Source organism: Diabrotica undecimpunctata, chromosome 5 (assembly GCF_040954645.1).
Source record: "Diabrotica undecimpunctata isolate CICGRU chromosome 5, icDiaUnde3, whole genome shotgun sequence".
Taxonomy (NCBI): domain Eukaryota; kingdom Metazoa; phylum Arthropoda; class Insecta; order Coleoptera; family Chrysomelidae; genus Diabrotica; species Diabrotica undecimpunctata.
The window spans coordinates 104299055-104320289 of NC_092807.1; the positions used below are offsets into that span (position 1 = coordinate 104299055).

Genomic DNA, 21235 nt, shown 5'->3' on the forward strand with positions numbered 1-21235 from the left:
AGTTCCTCATGACTCACCCTATAATATATATATATATATATATATATATATATATATATATATATATATATATATATATATATATATATATATATATATAATTTACAAGAGTAAACGCTGGTAAAATCTTAGAACACGAAAAAACTACCCCTTTACGCATTGTTATGAAGTTATGAACACCAATATTGAATACGAAGAGACCTGTTTTTATGGATAACTGGTATACCAGTATAGAGTTAGCAAACAAACTGCTAGATAGAAAAACACATCTTATAGGAACAATCAGACGAAACAGAAAATTAATACCAAAAGAAGTAGCTAACAAAAAACTAGAAAAAGTAGGTGAAGTAGCAGCTAAGGAGAATAGCAGAGGGATAACTTTTCTAAATTGGAGGGATAAACTTGCCATTCGATTGAAACTGAAAATGTACAAAGAAAACAAGGAACTTCTTTAGTAAAACCAAAAATGGTTTTAGCTTACAATACAGGCAAAGCTGGAGTTGATTTATCAGATGATATGACAGCATATTCCAGTCCACTACGTAAAACTGTTGAGTGGTGCAGAAAAATAGCAATAGAGCTATTACTAAATACTTCAGTAGTGAATGACACTTTGTATGTGCAGGTTACTGGTAACAAAATAGGTGTGGTTGAATTTCGCAAAGAAATTGTAAAGTTTCTCTGTTGTAGCAGTTCATCAAATCCCATCACCCTGGTCACTCCGAAAAGAAAATACCACGAGTTAAGTAAGGTCCAGCAACATAAGCATAAAATACGAAGATACTGCAAATCATGTTACGAAGCAAATATGAAAAATGAAGGTCGTATAGTAGCAAAGAATAAAATTAACAAAGTTACTACACGGTGTAAAGAATGTGGAGGAACACCATTCTTGTGTTTTAAGAAGTTACCTACCGTTATACAGGTACATGAAATATAACATGTAATGTTTTTGCAAACATATTTCAAAATAAATTTTAAGCTTCATTTTTATATCATTTTTATTAAAAAAAAATTTTAATATTAAAAAGTGCAGAATGTTTGCACAGACCGTGCCGGTTACACACATACATTACATACGTTTTGTAGAGTTTGTTATGCCAGCGTCCTAATAAGCTGCATTAAAAATAGGATTGTAGATTGTAGTACCGGTCCCATCGGAGCGACGTGGCGTAATGACGGCAGTTTTGTTAATGGAAATCAATCACAGTTTTACTTTAAAATATGTTTACTTTGACCTGTCGATTTTCCTTCTAAAATGGTTCTCAACATATAAAAAGAAATATTTATTAAAAAATAAATAAAATCATTTTGTTATAATACAAAAGAATTCTAGCAATTTCAAAACCATATCGTTTATTTTAGTAATAATCCTTAATTTGGGAAAGTATAAACTAAGAATCAGTAATAACAAAAATGTTTATTTAATACACCGATAAAAAATTATTTTATTTAAATTTGATATATATAATTATTACTTAATATTGCACTGATCTTCCAGTTGATAAGGCACTTAAAAATAATTCATAATTATTCACTCTCTCTGTGTTGTAGTAGCGACTGTGGTGAAAAAGTTTTCTTTCTATTGCTAATCTTTATTAGGCGACTCTGAAAAAAAGTATGGCAAAATATAACACCATTAAAAAAATAAGTAATACAAAATAAAATGAGAATTTTGAAAAAAGCTTTTTGATGATTTCTGCTCGTGTTCTTTTGCGCTTTTTGTTTTTCTTTTGTAGCATTTCTTTCTTTTTTGACGATATTTGAAAGCTTTGTTGATGGTGTATATGATTTTGACGCTTTTTCGTCGATTTACCAATAGTGACGTCATTTATTGAATGAATGAGTGCAGGAGAGTAAAGCTATGGTTAGATGAAAGTGTGAAAAAGCACTTATACAGAACATTTTCTTCGCTTTAGACGCTGGACATCTATTTTTGTAATTTTTTACACTTTTGCCACTCTTGTCCCATTTTCTCCGCTTTTTAACCAATTTTTTGCCATTTAATACTTGTTCCGTCTTTTTGCTTTTTCTTGGATTATCATGTTTTAACGTAGATTTAAACAGTATTTATTCGCTTAAATCTCCCTTTTTTGTGTTTTTTCGTCGATTTTATAGTTCTTTCTTTGTTTTTTTTTTTCACTGTTGGAGTTTTTAGCCGTATAGCCGTGATTGGGTGTAAGTGTGAGGGTACATATATAACCGCTTTTGGTGCTTTGTCATCGTCCTTTGTCGGTTTTTATGATTTTTCTTTCCTTTTGTCACTTCTTCACATTTTGACACATTTTTACATTTGACGTCCTTTTCATCATTAGATTTTTGATGTTGTTGATGCGTTTTTGCCAATTTGAACGCTTTGTCCTTTAATATTAAATTTTACTCTCTTGGTCGATCTAGACGGTTTTTTAATTTTGCTTTCCTTTTGGAAATTTTCGGCTAAGCTTTCTTCGTTTTTTACCATCGTAGATGCTTTGTCGTCGTTTTAGATCTTATCTGTCTGACACAGGTGACGCATTTTCTTCATTTAGAATATTTTTCTTAACTTTTTTATATTGTGAGGCGAAGGTGAAAGTGAATGAATTATTATATTATACTGTACATTTTTTTTAGCTTTGACTTTTTTTTTCCTCCATTCTATTCCATAGGTAGCAACGGTGAGAAACCATATAAAATACATTTACTTTGTTTTTTGTTGATCTTTACGATTCTTCTTTTATTATATGTTATTTGGTAAATATTTTCTTCACTTTTTTCGCTAGCTGTCTTCTCTTTTGTCATTTTTCCCGATGTTCTTCGTCATTTACTAATGTTTAAGTTCTTTGCGCATTTTCTAGGCTTTTTCGTAGTTTTAATTGCTGCTTCTTTGCTTTTTTGGGTACTGTTTTTCTTTAATCAATAAAAGTTCTAAGATATGGTTAAATGGAAGTATGAGAGAAGATATATACATATCCTCTTCGCTTTTTTCTCGCTCTTTGCTTTCCCTTTTGTCACTTTTCCAGTTTTCTTCGCCATTTATTAATGTTTCAAGCTGTTTGCGCTATTTCTAGGTTACTTCGTAGGTTTAATTGGTGCTTCTTTGGTTTTTTTTTGGCAACTAAGTATTTTTCTTAAATTAATAAAACTGATAAGCTATAGTTAGATGAAAGTATGATCTTCTTCGCTTTTACCACTGTCTTAATTTTTTTATTTATATTTATTCTTCTCATTCGTTAGATTTTATTATTCTTTTGACGCATTTTTTACAATTGTCGTCGTTATTTTTGCATTTTTTTTATGCTCCTTGCCTTTAATTTTTATTGGCTCTTCGACGGTGCTGGTTTGATGCTTAATCGTCAGTTTAGTTTATTACTTTATTCACTTTATCATCCTTTTTGGTGCCTCTTTCACGGTTTAATAGTTCTTTTTTCAGTACTAACACTTTTTCATGAATGAATGACTGTAGCTATAGGTTTTATAGCTTTCTATAACATAGAGAAAATATAGCCATGGTTAGGTTTCCTCCGATTTGTCTGTTTTGTCACTTTTTTATTTCCCTTTGGCGCTTTTTCGTTAGTTTAATAGCGTTTTCTTTGCTTTTTTTTATTACTGACGCATTTCTTGAAAGAATGAATTTGACAGCTATGGTTAAGTGATTTCAGTGAGAGAGAACATAATATATTATATTTTCTTTCGACTCTTGCTCTTCGATTTTTTGACGCCCTTTTAGGCTTTATGTGGTTAATCACCGTGTTTTTTTACATTTAGACGATTTTTTTATGCAGATGAGACTTTTTCTTCGGTTTTTGATCTCTTGTTATTCTTAAGACTTTCTGTTTTCCTTTTATCGCCTTTAATTTCTTTGTTAAAGCTGTTTAGAAGATTTTTCTTTAATTCTTGGATGTTGCTGGCGCTTTTCATACTTTTCCTCGCGTTTTAATCGTATCAGGGAATCCGAAATATTTTCCATGAATGCAATAAAGTATAAGTATGGTTGGTATAAGTGTAAACGAACATTATACAGTAAATTCGGTTTAAGTTCGTTTTTTTGTCGATCTTTATCGCCTTTTTTAATACTTTTATTTCTTTTTGGTGCCTTTTTTCTTTGCTTTTTTGGCTACTGGCACCTTTTCTTCGCTTTTTGACACTGTTCGTGATCTTTTATAGATAAAGACTCTTTTTTTATCTTTTTGACACCGATGACACATATTCTTCAATTTGGATGTTATTTCTTAGTTTTTAATTCTTTCCACGCCAGGCGATAAAAACGCAAAGAGTTCTTATCGCAATTTACGCTTTTCTTTTCCTTTTATGGCTTTTCCTTCGTTTTGAAGCTAGTTAAGGTCTTTCTTAGCCTTTTTATGCCGTAGGTGCTTTTCAGGTGATCGGAAATATTTAACATAAATGAGATAAAGTATAGATATAGTTAGGTTCAAAGGATGTGAGAGCAAATATCGTAGGTCGGAATTAAAGCGTACTGGTGTGCTATTGGTGTTGCGCAAACACGTGACTAAAATCAAACGTGAACATTTAAGAAGAACCCTCAGGTTTGACAGATTATTTGAAAGCGTAGGCGAAAGTATAAAGACCTTACCAGCAAGTGTCAATAAAAAAAGGCTACCCCATATTGTGTTACAAACATTTTCTTCCATTAGGAAATATATGTCTAAGGATAGCCAATAGTGCTGAAGTTTATCAGTTCTTCGTCTATCGACGGAATAATTTATATTGTCGTCTCGGCTTTTATCGTAATTGACTATATGCACATTGTTTTATGGGTACGGGACAGGATCACTTCTTCGACTTCCGATGCTATATCTTATAGCATCAATTTTCAATAAAAGCGATTCTTTTTCAGTCCTGAAGGTAAACTTCTTATACCGTTTTAACAACATTGGAAAAATTCTATTGACAAAAAACTATCTACAATGTTGTGCGTTATGTAACCAGTATGCTTGAAACAAGTGTGCCAATTTAACAAAATATTACTTAAATTTGTAGCAGTAACGTCTATTATCGAACCTGAGAAGTCTACAGCTTCCTATGTTCCATTCAGGTCGCTCTAAGTGAGGTAAGTATGAAAAGGTAAAGGGGAGGAAACAAAATAGTAGAAACAGACGATCATTTAATAATCATAAACTTAGATAACACTGGTATAAAACTTTTGTTGTTAAAACAACTTCAGTCTAAATTGGAAAATATACAGAGTGGCTATAATTTTGCTAATGGATCACAAATTTTAAATTAAAAAGTTCTTGCAATTTTTTAATGTATTTAGTTACAGTACATTCAACCAACTTACACCTCGAAACGGTTAACGGTATTCGCAGAAAACCTTTCGTTGTAGTTAAAGGCACGGTAAACTGCACTGGTGTTCTCCACTTTGCTCAATTTTAGGAATAAAAAAATATATGTGTCATTAACCCGTTGTTCATAGTTTTGCATATTTTGTTAGGTACATTTTTTTAATAAATAGTATTCTTGCATAATGTTATTTAATGTAAATTTCTTTCACATACTTGTTTAATAATTTTTTTCTGAAACAAATCTACCGTGCTAAGGAGAGTTTATATTCAAAGTAGAGATACAAAGTACTAAAATATCACTTTTAATTTTTGTTAAAAAATACTTCGGAGTAAACTAGAATGTTTTGTAAATTTAAAAAGTGGTGGTTCGATTCACCATATGTCTGCTAGAGTGTACCGTTTTTGAGACGTCTGCGAGTACGGATTAAAGTTAGGGTTTTGGAATATATATTAAACTTTTTATTTTCAAATGAAAATACTTGTACTAAAAATAAAATAATTATGGGGAACATTTTAATTTGTTTATGTACGGTTTCCAATCATTTCTAAACTTTTTATCAAACATAATTAAATTACAATCGGCATTCCTAATGATCATTAGGCTAATTTGCTTCATGTGTTTAGGATCTTTGTTAGCGGTTATATTATATTTTACCTCTCAATCACAACAATTAGAAAGTTTCTAAAGTCATATTGATCTAAACTCAGTATATTGTAATTCAAACGTGTAGTTTCAAGTGATCATCATGCCTAGAGTTAAGTTGAATATTGATGAATTAATTGCAAATGTGCATAAATACTTTACCATGGAAAGAGACAATGGTGGCCTTTTAAAGTCATTATTATGTATAAATCAACGCGTTTGTGACGAACTCGGGATAAGTGAAAGTAAGCTAAAAACTGTAAAGAAGACTGTCAGAGATTCTCAAGAAGATCTTACTGTGACCGAGTATCACGAAGACAAGAAAACAACTCGTAAACATTCTAGGAACATTAAATCACCTGATGGAGAAAAATTTATAATTCACAGCGAAAACAATCAACATGTCAGTTTAGATACTTTAGTGGCCAAAATAAGAGAAAGACAAGTTTCTGAAATTAAGAGGAATAGCCTTTGGAGAGTGTTGAGAGATTTAGGATTTAAATTCAAAAAAACAAATAATATATTACTTTTATGCGAAAGGAGTAGTGTGGTTGACAAAAGAATTAAATTTTTGACAGAATATACTAGACTTAAATCTGAAAATGTACACTTAGATGAGACATGGATATTTGCAAAGGGTAGAATTAAAAGAATTTGCTAGACGAAAGCATAAAATCAATAAAACACACAGATAGCGAAGGCAAAAGACACATCATTTTTCATGCAGGAGGGAAAGAATGCTTTATAGAAAGCGCAATTTGATTTTTCTTCAAAATCAAAATCTGCTGATTACCATCAAAACATGAATGTAGATATGGTTGTTAAATGGCTTGAAGGGAAACTGTTACCTAGTCTGAGTGAACCATCAGTTATAGTTTTAGATAATGCACCTTACCATTCGGAGATTTTGGAAAAATAATCAAAACAGTCGTGGAACGTACCGAGTATAAAATATTGGTTAGTTAAAAATAATATCAATTTTCCGGAATACGCCTCCAAGTCAGAGTTACTGGAAATTTCGAAACGTAATGAAAAACCAACAATTTATATAGTTGACCAAATTGTATCAAGTTATGGACATAAAGTACTACGGTTACAGCCGTATCACTGCCAGTTTAATCCCATCGAACACATCTGAGGTATATGTAAAACGTATTATGATAATCACTTTGGATACTTTTGCAGTGGATACAGTGACGATGCAGTTAGGGAAATGTGGCAAGAAGCTCTTAAAACTGCAACTCCAGAAATATGGGCCAAAACTGTAAATAAATGTGAAAATTAATAAAATATTGGTGGATCCGGGAAAATAAAAGTAGTGAAATTAATCCAGTGATTATAGATTTACATAATGATAGCGGTAGTGAATTTAGTGACGATGATGATGATTTATAAATTTAAATAATCAGTAAGTATACTATTGTAATGTTATTTACAAAATAATTGTACAGCAGGTTAACCAGTATATTTATACATTCATTATTAGCCAAATAAACAATAGTATTTAAAATTCCATTTGAATTTTTGCTCCTCATTTTATACAAATTAACTGATATTACAGGCAAAAATATTCTAAACAAAGTAAGTAATTAAAAAGATTATGGAGAACTCCAGTGCAGTTTACCGTGCCTTTTACTACATTGAAAGGTTTTCTGCGAATTCCCTTAATCGTTTAGAGGTGTAAGTTGGTTGAATATACTGTATAAAGAGGGTATAGTGTCGGAATAGTATTGTCTTAGAATTAGTGTTGAAGTATATTGCAGTAACATGTTTTCACCTAAACAACGAGATAGTCCAAGATGAATTAATGTCTCTTTAAAACCCAAGCTACGTACTGCGACAAATAATCAAAATACTTGGCTTTGACGTGAATTAAAATATTAAGTTTAAGGGAAAACTACCAAAAAAATAGAAGAACAACTTAGTAACACGCTGTTTGGGTTCCGCAATAACCTTGGAACCGGAGAAGCACTATTTAGTATTTAGATTATGGTACAGGAATGCAGAGATGTGAAACATCTAGTTTACATGTGTTTTATTGACTTTAAGAAGGCCTTTGATCGAATAAAACATACTTAAATAATAGCTTCAGCAGGTACGTATTGATGTTAAAGACCTACGTAACATTAAAAATCTTTTCATGGCATCAACGTGCGAACATCAGGATTGGCCAGTATAATTGTGAAGAGCTTCAAATACGAAGAGGAGTAAGACAGGGCTACATTTTGTTTCCACTAATATTTAACATCTATTCGGAGTGCGTTTTCAATAAAGCATTGGATAATGTTCAATGTGGTATCAAAATTAATGGCATTAGTATTGATAACGAAGTTACGAAGAACTTTAACATCTGATTAATAGGATTACCACAACGTGTGATGAATATGGACGGAAGTTAAACACCACAAAGACAGAGGTGATGGTTTTCAGTAAAATGCCAATACCACTAGATGTGGTAACAGCTTATGAAAGCAAAGAAATTACAATAAGTATAGAGAAGGCTAGAGCTGCATATTTTAAGATAAAGAAAATCTTATGTGGAAACAACATCACTTAAATAAATAAATAAAAACTTTCTTACGTAAACTAAATTAAAATAAAAAAAATGCGATCAATAGACCAAAAATCGTAGTGGGAGATAATATTGCTATATGAAATTAAAGTTTTAGCTTCTTTACTACCCCCAATACTTTCACTCTTTATATTTTCCTCCTCAGACGATAAAAAATATTACAGTCTCTTCAAAATCGACTACGTTATTGTTGAATTACTGAAAGAAATAATACAAAGGATTCAAATAATTGTACGGACTATCACGTTTAGTTGAATTGTGCTGTACGCTACTGACTTCACTACTATCGGTATCTTTAATATTACCTGAAGCGTTTTCCTTCCCTCTCGAATCTTGCTCCTCGTTTTCCGGTATTAATATACTCTTAACTTCTCTGAAGTAACTGCAATAATCCAATCTGTCTTTCTGTCTTTGTGCTTCCGCCGCTCTCTCTGCTGCGATAACGGCATTACACGCTTTCGTCGTACCTTCTTTTAAACAGTAGTTTTTGTAATGTTTCGTAGCTTCTCTGAGTTTCTCTAAAAACTCAGGCATGGCACGCATGGCGACCCAAGTTGTTACCGAGGACGGTATGCTCACGCCTGGATTGTCATAGTAGGTCAAAACGAACTGTATTCCGGGCTTTGTCATATCTCCGTCGTACGGTTTGATTACCATACAGGACCAATAGTCGTCGATCCGATATTTTTCCGCGTATTTTGGAAACTTTGGGTGTTCGGTACTGCGGTTTAGGATGAATATAGTGTTCAATGTGTTGTCTACCAAGTAACGTCTATTGAAGACATAATCTCGATTCACAAACAGTCTCTGGAACAAAAAAAAAACAAAATTTTAACCGGGAAGTACCACGGCAGGGTCAAGTTTGATGTTTGATCCCGCATACTTTTAGAGATTGTATAGTCTGCACGCATTTCAATAAAAAACAAAATAATACACAATCAGTAGGTTAATACACATAGTGTAGGTTAACTCCCAGAGAATTTATGAGTACGCACACCTGGCTGGCGCGTGACGCTGAAGCCATTATTTAGACGGATAATGATAAAATAGTTACGTCAAAAAGTGGAGAGCTCACATCATACGGGAGATGATAGGGTGTGATATATTCCACCGATGGAAGCACAAAAGATCAAAACAACAACTGCTTGATAACGTATAAACAGTTGATAGTATAGACAAAATTTCCAGACAACGAGGAGTCAGACAAGGTTGCATTTTGTCCCCAATATTGTTCAACGTTTACTCGGACCAGTTATTTAGAAAGGCACTTGGGATATTTGGTCTGCACTTTTGTATGAAGCTGAAGTGTGGACACTAAAAGTATCAAGCATGAACAGTATTGAAGCCTTGGAAATGTGAATTCATAGAAGGAGGCTGAAGATACCTTGAACAGCAAGAAAAACTAATGAGGAAATACTAAGAAGGTTCAACAGATATAGAAGATATTATATAGTGGGGGTAAATCGATATGGAAAACTACAACTAATCCTTAAAGGCAAAATTGAAGGCCTCGTAGAGGTGTAGGAAAAAAACAGGTTTCTTGGTTAACCCTTAACTGGTCCGGTACTGTAGCAGTAGCGTAACTGGTCCGGCGTAGTCTGTGAAACTACTGTTTTCAAGAAAGCAAAACAATACTCAAAATTAATTTTTTTATTTAGAAAAACTATTACAAACATACTCTGATATATTTATATAAAAGTGAATGTATTAGATTTGGGCATTATTTGGGTTAAAAAAAAAAATAAAAAAAAAACTGACATTCATACAAATATTTGTGAAAAAGTACATAGTTTTGTAAAGTAATTAAAAAATATATAAAAAACACTAGAAAAAAAATGTATTCCTAGGATAAATGCTCAAACTGCACACTAACCAAAAAATTAGGTAAAATTAAAATCAATCAAAAATGTTTGTTTCCAGCATCAGTCAAACTTTACCAATTTTATATTCAATTTTTACATAGTGGTTTTGTACATCCCAAACAAACAGGCTTTTTGCAACGCAAGCACAGGTATTTTGTCATCCTGTGATTTCTACTCGGACACAAACTGCAAATCTTGCGTTTTTCTAAAATAAGAACATCCGTCTAATTGTCTTCTTCTTCTTCTTGAACTCCAAGTAATTGGCTAATTGTAAGACGTAATTGACGTGGAATGTTCGTCTTTGTCATTCGTCTTTTTATGTGATCTTGTACTAACTGCATACTTAACTCCAAAGCAAAAACACTTTTTTCTTTTATTAGTGGATTGTTTTTGTAACACTGATGTAGAATATATGAATTTGCTATAGAAATGTCCAATATGCGGAAAAAAATTGTTAAGGGCCATCTTCGGGTTCGACGGCTTGAGGTGCTTTTGGAGCATTTCTCATCTAGGGAATCTACACCTCCCTTTATCTCATTATAATAAGAAATAATTTCTAGTTTTTCAGTAGAGAGATCACTATAACGTCTTCTATCCATTGAAGATATAAGTAGGTACTGTAGCCTTTCCTACTTTTCCTACAGGAGAAATGAAGGTACATTTTTCCCTAAATCCATAAATTGTTGACTCTTCAGGTCTGTTTCAGCCTTATTTTTTTTAAGTATGCCCACATAAGTCAAGTTTTTCGTTCGTAAAATATCCACTAATTGAATAGAAGAGTACCAATTATCAGCTGTGTTATTTCAGTTGCTACCAAAGAGCGGTTCAGCTAGGCGCAACGCAGCTTGTGTAGGCTTAAGGAATTTTTTGTAGTCGTCACTGATATCAAATCCATCTGAGTCTTTTCCGCTGTAGATATAAGCATTATACAAATAAACATTACGTGCATCCGTAAGACACTGTATTTTGAGTCTGTATTTAGCCAGTTTGTTAGGCATGTAGGTAAGGAGTCCCAAAAATGCTCTTAACTCAATAACATTCATTTCTCTAAGATGGTGGATATAACTAGCAGAATATTTTTCACGCATTGATCGTAATTTTGTGTTTTATTCTGCTCAATATGTTGTAGAATGTTATCACTAAACAACATATTCCAAACAAACAAGGGTATCGCAGCCTCGCCGAGCATTTTTGCCTTTGTTTTTAGAATTGGCACTTTTATGACAATGTTGTGTTTACGTGTTCTAGATGAGGGGATAACTTCTGACGTACACCACCTATGTCGATTTTTACCATAAACATTGGTTTTGTCACTATCACTTACTACTAGTTCATCACAATCTGCAGGCTCGTCAGAATCAGAAAATTCCGAACATGTATCGTGTTCAGATCCAATGTTATGGTCTTCCAAAATATCGTTTACATCACTGTCACTATCACATTCCTCATTGTACCAATTTAAAGGAGTTTTCTCATAATCGTCATCGCCGAAACGCACCCGTTTTGATGGCCCTGCCATAATTTCTAAAAATGCACGACACACAAAAAAGTCACACCAACAGTTCGGCGTCGTCTGAGGAACTACTCTCGACCCAATTTTTGCGATAACTTTTTAGGAACTGCGAGAAACTTGTCGCAAATACACCCACTTGTCAAGCTCCAATAGTTTAAGGATTAGATAGAAAGACTTGCCTGTGGACGATGCCAATTTCCAACAAAATATAAATCAAAATACGGAATCGTCTGTCAGACGACGCCGGACCAGTTAAGGGTTAAAAAACATTCGTGAATAGACTCAGATATCAAATGCAGGAAAATTATTTCATGTGGCAGAAGATCGAGAACCATTCGCAATAGTGATCGCCTACTATCGATTGAAAACAAGGATTCACGCAGAAACTACGTAGAATTTTTAAAGAGATCCTCGTATCCATACACCTCACGGTTTGTCTTTAAACTAATTTATATATTAGAACCCTATGTAAATTAGTAACATATGGATTGTTTTATAATATATTTTTCTCCTTCTCTATTAACTTAAAACTTGCGATGATGTTCAACGGGAGATAAATCCACAGATGAAATATTATAGGACAAAGATTGTAATCATAAAAAAAGTACGACCGATTTTCATCTTACTATGGCACAAAAAATGTTAAATTTTAATTTGGGAAAAATAAATGGGTAATGAGTATATCAGATCATAACTGTTTCAATTTAGATCCACATAAATTCGGAATAAACAAACGTTCCCATAAGATAAATATTTCGATTCTATACCTAAACGCCCTCAATTATCGTTTATGGTATTTTTAAATAGATACCGTAAAAGTGTTTATAATGATATTAACCTTGGCGAACACTTAACTCATCATTTGAAGTCATTAAAATCGTTGAAGTGCTTCTGCGTTAAACAAAATATTTATCTGTATCGTAAGTGACTATTATAAATGTTTATCATTTCAAACTTCCTGACTATACAAATAAACCAACATGGTCAAATCATAACATACAAACTGAATTAAAAAAAACATTAAAAAATAATTTATCAGCAGACACAGAAAAAAGATTAAAATTTATAAGAAATTAAGATCAGCATATACACGGTGTACAAAAAAGTTTTTTTTGAGTCCCTACCTGTTTAACTTTGTTATGCATGTACTGACAGAAAGTAAGGGACGGGGCTCCTCGGTCAATGCTCTTTGCTGATGATATTGTGTTAGTAGAGGAGAGCAAAGATATATTATGTTGGAGGGTTGGAGAGGGGCTATTGAAGGAGAACTTAAAATGAGCAGGTCAAAAACGGACTTCATGTGGTTAGGGGGTAGAGGAACGGTTAGTGACATAGAATTACTTAGAAAAAAACTAGGAACAGTCTATCTCTTCGATCCTGAACCCCCTTCCCCCCCCCCCCGGAGGGAGTGTAGTGGTCATCGTGTATTGTCCGTCTCCAAAGATTTCTCTCTAGTCATTTCTTTTACCTTATGCATAGGTTCTGAAGCTACTTTTTTGTGGCATCTTAAAGTAAGTACTATTTTGGGAATAAGCCACAATTGAATAATAAAAAAAATAAGTTTTAAAATAAGTGGAAATGGAACCGTCAATAAACTTATTTTACACTTCAATTGTGGCTTATTCCCATTAAAATAGTATGTATTTGCTTTATGCATAGGTCTTTTGCATATTCATGTAATTTGATCGATCCATCTTGTCGGAGATCTTCCTCGTAATTTTCGGTCTCCTACCTTTCCTTGTATAATAAGTCTTTCCATGTTTTCTGTGTCTGCTGTCATAACATGTTCAAAGTATTTTAACTGTTGGAGATGAACTTTGCTGAATAACCGTAGGAAGAGTAGGAGAATTTAAATACTTTGGCTTCTAAATAATGCTAAATCGGACACTAGATCGAGAATTGCCCACAGGATACATGCTGGTTGGTTTAACTGGAAGCGAATGAGCGGGATACTCTGTGATCGAAAAATCGGGGAAGGGCTGAGAGGAAAAATATACAAGAGTATGGTGAGACCTGCGTTGGTGTAAGGCGGTGAAGTGTGGCCTGTAAAAGGGTTCACGAAAAGAAGATGGAGGTAACTGAAATAAAAATGTTACGGTGGACGTTGAATAAGACTAGAAGGGACGGGATCAGGAACGACCTACTCTGTTGTCAACCCTAGAAAAGACTTTAAAAATTCTACAATCTGCATGCTGACTTAATGCGCAGTAGAATTACGGAAATTATCTTAGTAAGAAGAAAACTCGACCTATAAACTACGTTTAAAAATCAAGTAGCCGAATCCCGGCGTTCATGCATCTGTTTCTCTCCGAATACTTTCTCTGTCCGCTATCCAATAACAATAATAAAAGAAGAGGAAGTCTCAAATACTTGCAAAGAGCTTCATAGCTGGCGATCTCCTAAACCAGAGAGAGTTCAAAACTTCTAGTTAAAGAAGTTTTGGAGTGTTCACGAGTGTTTGTCAGTATTGATTAATCATTTTATCTCCAATCCACAAAAAATGTTATTATTGCTTACACAGAGAACCACTTATTTAATAACGAAAGATCAAAATAACATCGAAGATCCAGCCAAGTACCGCTCAATTATTTGTCTTCCAACTTTGTACAAATTGGTCACATCCTGTGTAGCCCAGCGTATCTACCAACACTGTGCTCTAAACAATATCATAGAGCCTCAACAGAAAGGATGCGCTAAGAGCTTCATGGTTTGCAAAGAACAACTTATTATCGACTTATTTCTAACCAGGCATACACCAAAAAAAGGAACCTTTTTACCACCTTCATTAACTACAAGAAGGCCTTGGATTCAGTGCCGCATGAATGGCTTATAGATATATTGAAAATATATAAAGTCGATGATAATCTAGTGACCTTCTGGAACAAATAATGGCAGAGTGGAAAACTAAAATTCACCTTCAAATACCTTGTGAAACCAATATCGAAACTGAAGATATTTCAATTAACCGGGGCCTTTTCCAGGGGAACTCGTTGAGTCCACTTTGGTTCTGTCTATCGATGAACCCACTATCTCAGCTACTGAACTCCACTGACTCAGGATTTAGCATCAAAAACAATAATACTGTTGTGGAGAAGCCTAATATTTTGTTGTGTATGGATGATTTGAAATTAATGGCTTCTACTCGAAAGCACCTAGATCAGACGCTAAAAAGTGTAGGGGCTTTGTCGGTACTGATTATAAAGAATGCCATGACTCAGTAGGAAAGATTATCCACCAATAACTAGCTGACCAACTGGGACTTCTCCAAACCAACTATCTTCCATAATATCAATACGCCCCTGACAGAATGCTTGAAAATCACAAGTACAAGCTATACTGAGTCTGCACTGTACTCACAGACCAATCAGTGCCACATAATAAATCGGAACTCATACTAGTTAATACACTTACTAGGCAAACAATATTTATTGATATGGCGATACCTAACTCCAATAATTTGCGTGTTAAATACAACGAAAAGATCGCCAAGTATAGAGATCTAGAAATACAAAACAGGAGACAATGGAGAACGGAAAGTACCCAGGCAGTACCTATTATTCTATCTACTAATGTTGTTATTCCCAAAAACCTCCTAGAGAACATAAAATACCTGGGTCTAAACGAACATCTCTATAAGGCCATGCAGAAAGCTGTACTCCTTGCAACGTTCAGGTGTGTACGAAAATTTTTGGGAAATACTCAAGCATACCAAGTCACCTAGGGCTCGATAACACAAAAAAGAGTCCCACCAGAGTTCAATCCTTTTGATACCCTAGGTATCTGGGATGAGTGAATTTTCCCCTTAGAGAGAGTGTGAGCCGTATCGCTAAATCTAGATACTAATAATCTAAAAAGCTAATAATCACTTAGCTCAGATGCTAAAAACTGTAGAAACATTCTCTAATGATATTAGTATGCACTTCGGGCTAGACAAGCGCCGTCTTTTGAATATAGTCAGGAGAAAGGTTCAGCCAGGAAACAATCTGCGTGTTAAATACAACGAAAATATTACCAAGGACAGAGATCTGGAAATTTAAATACGCAGAGAATGGAGAATGGAAATTACTCAAACAATACCTATTACTCTTTCTACTACTGGAGTAAATCCGAAGAAATTCCTAGAAAACATAGAATCAATTGAATGGGTCTGAATGAACATCTCTATAATACCACGCAGAAAGCTGTCCAACTCTCAACGTCCAAGCGTGTACAAAAAATTTTGGAAGATATTCCTACGTATCAAGTGGTTCAATAACACGAAAAGAGTCCCACCAAATCCAAATCCTTTTGATCCCGTAGGTATTTGGGATGAGTGAATTTTCCCCTTAGAGGGAATGGGAGCTGTATGGCTAAATCTGGATGCTAATAATAACTACTTTAAAAATTATTTTATATGAAATTATGGTTAGGGGATACAGGCGTTCAACAAAAATGCTTTGTACAATAAAACTCCGAATTCTAGAGATTATTATTGTACGATTTGTAGTCTTTTAAATTACAGCGCCAACGTCACTGGGGCCTCGATAGTTTTGGTATATCAGCCATTTACTCTTAGGTTAGCTTCGTATGATTAGCAGATGACATTCATTCATCAGGTAGGAGGAGATTATAGGTATTATTATAAATAAAACGTTTTTACGTTTAAAGTTTATGTAAGATTAAAATCAATAAAAATATTGGTTTAGTGCCATCCGCGTTTAATTCATAAAAAAATTCACTAAAATAACATATACTTACAGGCCATAAAAGTTCCCAGTAAATGACATCACTGTTTGAATTCTCTAAAGGATCAGACTCTGCATGTTCAAGAATGACTGCACTTGTGTCCCACTTCCTCCTATAGTCAATATCGACTTGAACGTTCAAAAAATCCTCGGCTGACACATCATTGTAAGACCCATACACTTTATATTCGTATTGACCTGATCCAGAATGATGAAGTCTTCTCCAAACTACCAGATCGGGTTTTTCGATAAATAACACCCAATCATCATAGGTTTTTGGGATTTGAGTGTGGCCGCATTCGCATATATGTGAGCTGGTGCTGTTCGGTGTTTTCGTTGTGTCGCAAGCTAGGCAAATAGTGCTCTCTTTTAAAATTTTTACATACTCGAATTCTTGTTCGTTTTTTCTAATTTCTTCATCTTGGATCCTATATTTGTCCCAGTTATATGCCGATATACCTAGAAATATGTTTGGTTTGCTTTATTTTTTTTTATTCAGTTTCTTTCTGACAGTATAAAATATACAGGAAGTCGCAAAAAATGTGTACAACAAACTTTTTCCAAAGGTAAATTACAATCATCTTTGTGTATTTTAAAGTTTACTAATAATGGGCGATCTTAATGCCAAGGTGGATCAAGGTAAAGTAGCAGAACAAGGAGGAAACTATGGACTTGGAAAGAGAAATGACAGAGGACACCTTTTTCAAATTACCTCCTCGACAGTTAAATACATGAACATCTTCACAACATACCAAAGAAAAAATAGTGAGAAATCAAATAGACTACATTATGACAGCAAGGAGGTATCGTAATGCTGTTGAATGTACTAAGACGTACCCAGGAGCTGATATAGGCTCAGATCATAATCCGGTAGTTACTGTGATAGAGGCAAGACTGAAAAAAAATTAGAAGACCACACAGAAAGGCACTAGATTTAAATAAACTTAGAAACAAAAAAATAAGACAAGAAACAGGAGAAGAAGTAAATGAAAACCTCCGTTCATTGCAGCAACAAATTAATGATACAAATAACGTTAACCAAAAATTAAAGTATGTACATAAATACAGCTATACAAACAGCAGGAAAGAAACATCTTACAAAAACAACAACAAAGAATAAGTGGAACAAAGAAGAAAGATGAAGAATTACCTAGACAAATACAAAGAATTTTATGTGAAAATCCTTTATAAAAGGTATATAAATTAAAAACCCAAATGGGCTATGTCATGAAGACAAAACGTTTTAGGAATTCAAGTTCCATCATCAGTGTCTAGCTGTACATGTTTTGAGCCACTAAATATCAGGGTAAAAACCAGTTAAAAGTTCTATGTTACAATTTAGTTTACATTATTTGGTATTATACTTTAGTATGTTAAAGTTAATAGTGGATATGATAACATGGCGACACATATGACTCCACATGAAGTTGCTGATCCTGAGACAAAGTGTCTACGAGGACTTGATGGTAGCAACTGAGTAGACACGTAGTCAATATTATATATACAGTAAAACCTCCGTTAACCGAAATAATTGGGGGGGAGGCCGTTTCGGATAACAAGAATTTCGGTTAAAAATAACATTGTTTTTTATAATATTCTTGATCAAAGTATTGGTATTAAAAAATACTATGAGTTGATTTCGTAATGTTTTCTAATAAGTAAATCCAAAATAAAGTAATAAAATTAAGGAAAATGAACAAGTTTAACATGCTTTTTTAAAGAAATCTGCTATTTTTTTTGCGTTTTCGTTTGACAACGATGTTTTGCTCTCCCTCCATCGTTAATTTGCAGAACGTCATGAGTTTGCCTCATTCGATTGTTCAACGAAACGTAAAGCAATCTGAAAAGGACAAAACTTTATGTAATGACAACAAAAATTAAGAATCTAGTCGTGTCCCTAACTAATTAGGCCTACTGTATAAAATTCTTTCCTCTAAAGCATTGAAAATCTCGTCGACGGTCTTGTGCTGCCTGTTGCCTCTTGGGTCGTCATCTTCGTCATCTGATATGCTCAGGTTGTCTTGATAAAGAACCATATCAATGATGTCCTGGTTGATGAATTCACGTTCTGAGTCATAAGCTGCTAACCAGTCACGTATCTCTTCTTAGTTAATTTCGTCATGTCAAGGCAAATTTTTAATGAAAGGTTTAATTTCTTCTGTCGTTTTCTTACCATTTTCTTCTTCAGGATCGTCAATCAAAATCTTATCAAAAAACCACCACCAATAAAAATTATTTTATTGTTAAAGATTTGAGAATTTCGGGAACACTTTTGGATTAATTCGTCTCCTGTAATAACAGATGTCTTAGAATGCTTCTCTATAATGTCTCTATGACTCCCTGGTTTAACGGCTGGATTAAGCTTGTGACATTCGGTGGCAAAAATCTGACAATTGTTACCATTTTGTAGATTTTGAGGGCGAGGGCGCATTGTCAACAAGCAACAATGCATTGATGAGAAGGTTTTTTGATTTTAAAAAGGATTTTACACTTGAGACGAATTCATTTTCAAACCATTCTAAAAATATAGTGGTCGACATCATTGAACTTTTTTGCTTCTATACCTTAAAATGCCTTTTTGGAAATATCTTTTAGAGCTCTTGGTTTTTGTGATTTCCCAACACACATAGACATCAATTGGTGAGTGAAATTAACGGAATTGTTTACGTTTTGCGACAAACATTTACTTTTTATTGAAATTATTGAAACTGTCAGCTGTTTCGGTTAAAAAGGTTTCGGTTAAGGGAGGTTTTACTGTATATATATATATATATATATATATATATATATATATATATATATATATATATATATATATATATGTATATATATAAATCTTTTTTGTAGCTACAGCACCACCCACATGTTGCAGGATCTCAAACAAGAACCTTTAGGCCATGTGGCCATTAGCGAATCTTTTTTTCTTCATTTCATTTATAGTGCACTAGACAGACATGTTATCTTGTATTCTTTTCAAGGCACCATTAACTGCATTACAATTTTTATGTTCTTTATGTTTGGTCATATAAATGACCCACTCATTTGTAAAGTAAAATCAAGGAACTGCAACACAAAGTCATATGTCCACTTCATTTCAATTGAAAAAAAAACACACACAAATCAAACTTCTGTACACTCCTGAGATATTTGAAAACTAAATGAATAGTCACAGTAACTGAAAATTATTTATCAATTTCGTTTGAGAGCCTATGCAAGTATAGATATGTACTTCACATGTGTATGAATAATCAGGATCCCTTTGACTTAGCTAATTTTTACTGACAACAGATGGAAAACGAATGAGTGACAAACAATTATTTTATGAACAACCCTCTCACACGCCATGGCAAGTATACATAAGTGAAGATTATTCGCGAAGTAACTGAGTCGTTTGAGTCCTGCTTTTGGGAAAAGAGATGTACCTATCCTAACTTAACCTAACAGTAGCAACATCTCTATTGTGTGAGCAGTGATCACTACATGCACAAGAGAATGTTACAGGTGATTATATAGAGAAAGTCAATGTATAAAATGACTTACCTACTGTACCTAGAGCAAAATCCTTAGTCCTTTTTGCAATATTTTGTCTCATTTTCTTAATCAATTCTTCGAAAGCCTTTTTTTCCCACCACTTTGAATATAACGTAAACATTTGTTGGCACCTTCGCATTCTTTGAGCCAGAACACACTCGCAGTGATGCACCCAGACTTTAAAAACATCCCTTCTGTTATTCCTAGCTGCATTATCTTCTAAAAATATTTTATAAAATTGTCTCGTTTTAATAATATCCTGGAATCGTCTGTTAAAATCCTGTAGATTTTTGAACTTTTGGCGAAATGTGCAGTCGTATTTTAAAAACTGTTTTTGAATTATTGTCTTGAACACATTTTTGAGGTTAGAATTGAGTGGTAATATAGATTGGGTGGGACCTCTTGGATACATAGCTTTAACACTTAATTACGCAATCTTCTTTGGTTCAATAAATAATGAATGAATACAAAAAGAGTATGTTTTAGAAATTGTATGAAAATACGGAAATTTTGACAGGCATGTTACATGAAAAGTGTTCTTGACCTGACCTATGTTTATATTTGTTTATGATTATGAATTGAAAACTGTCACTTTAAGCTTTAAAGGACTATAAATTATGATACCGACTTATACTTAGTTTCAAAAGTATTTTTTGTGTGTATATATGTAAAATTAATTATTAAAGGCACTGGATTTTAAAAAGCAGATACACATTGATTAAAACGGTGATTATTTTATTGTTTGTATGCCTTGTTTAGTTAGTCTTGTAGTTACCACTCCGTATTTACACTGTTTAATTTTGTTTTTCCGAACTACCAAAAAATTCGAAAATAATTTTAAAAAATCTATTTTTGTGCTGTTCAAATTTTTGACCTTTATTCACAACTGATCACATGTGTTAAATTAAGTTCTGAAGTGACATTTTACGTTTTTATCTTGCTCTATTGCTTGTATTAAAGAGAAATAGCAATTGCATGGTAACATTATCTGATTCCAATTGGAATGACGAACTCCACAGGGTCGTACTAGCTTTACACATATTTAAGATTTTTTGGTATTTTTCCATCAAACCAAAAAAAGATGAAAGTTCAAACAAAATAAACAAAC

The 21235-nt window shown here is 33.4% G+C and overlaps 1 protein-coding gene across 2 annotated transcripts; it reads right to left on the reverse strand.

Moving 5' to 3' along the window:
• Positions 1-1396: 1396 nt before the first annotated feature.
• On the reverse strand, positions 1397-21026 carry LOC140441599 (stAR-related lipid transfer protein 7, mitochondrial-like). Of its 2 annotated transcripts, XM_072532438.1 has the most exons (4): positions 20137-21026; positions 16610-17055; positions 8803-9304; positions 1397-1608 (listed from the first exon to the last, which is right to left on the reverse strand). In XM_072532438.1, exons 1-4 carry the CDS (start codon positions 20537-20539, stop codon positions 1589-1591), a joined length of 1371 nt encoding a protein of 456 aa, XP_072388539.1. In that variant the 5' UTR covers positions 20540-21026; the 3' UTR covers positions 1397-1588. The 2 variants fall into 2 exon arrangements, with proteins under 2 accessions (XP_072388539.1, XP_072388538.1); XM_072532437.1 differs by lacking the exon at positions 1397-1608 and having other exon boundaries at positions 5085-9304.
• Between the last annotated feature and the right edge of the window lie 209 nt (positions 21027-21235).

What these genes read in the sequence shown, in the direction of transcription:
- LOC140441599 (XM_072532437.1), bottom strand. Translation starts at nt 20,539, where the DNA reads ATGTATCCAAGAGGTCCCACCCAATCTATATTACCACTCAATTCTAAC. An exon ending in TTTTGCTCTAGGTACAGTAG is followed by an intron (nt 17,056 to 20,136) that starts GTAAGTCATTTT and finishes ACATATTTCTAG; the next exon opens with GTATATCGGCATATAACTGG. An exon ending in ACTGGGAACTTTTATGGCCT is followed by an intron (nt 9,305 to 16,609) that starts GTAAGTATATGT and finishes TTTTTGTTCCAG; the next exon opens with AGACTGTTTGTGAATCGAGA.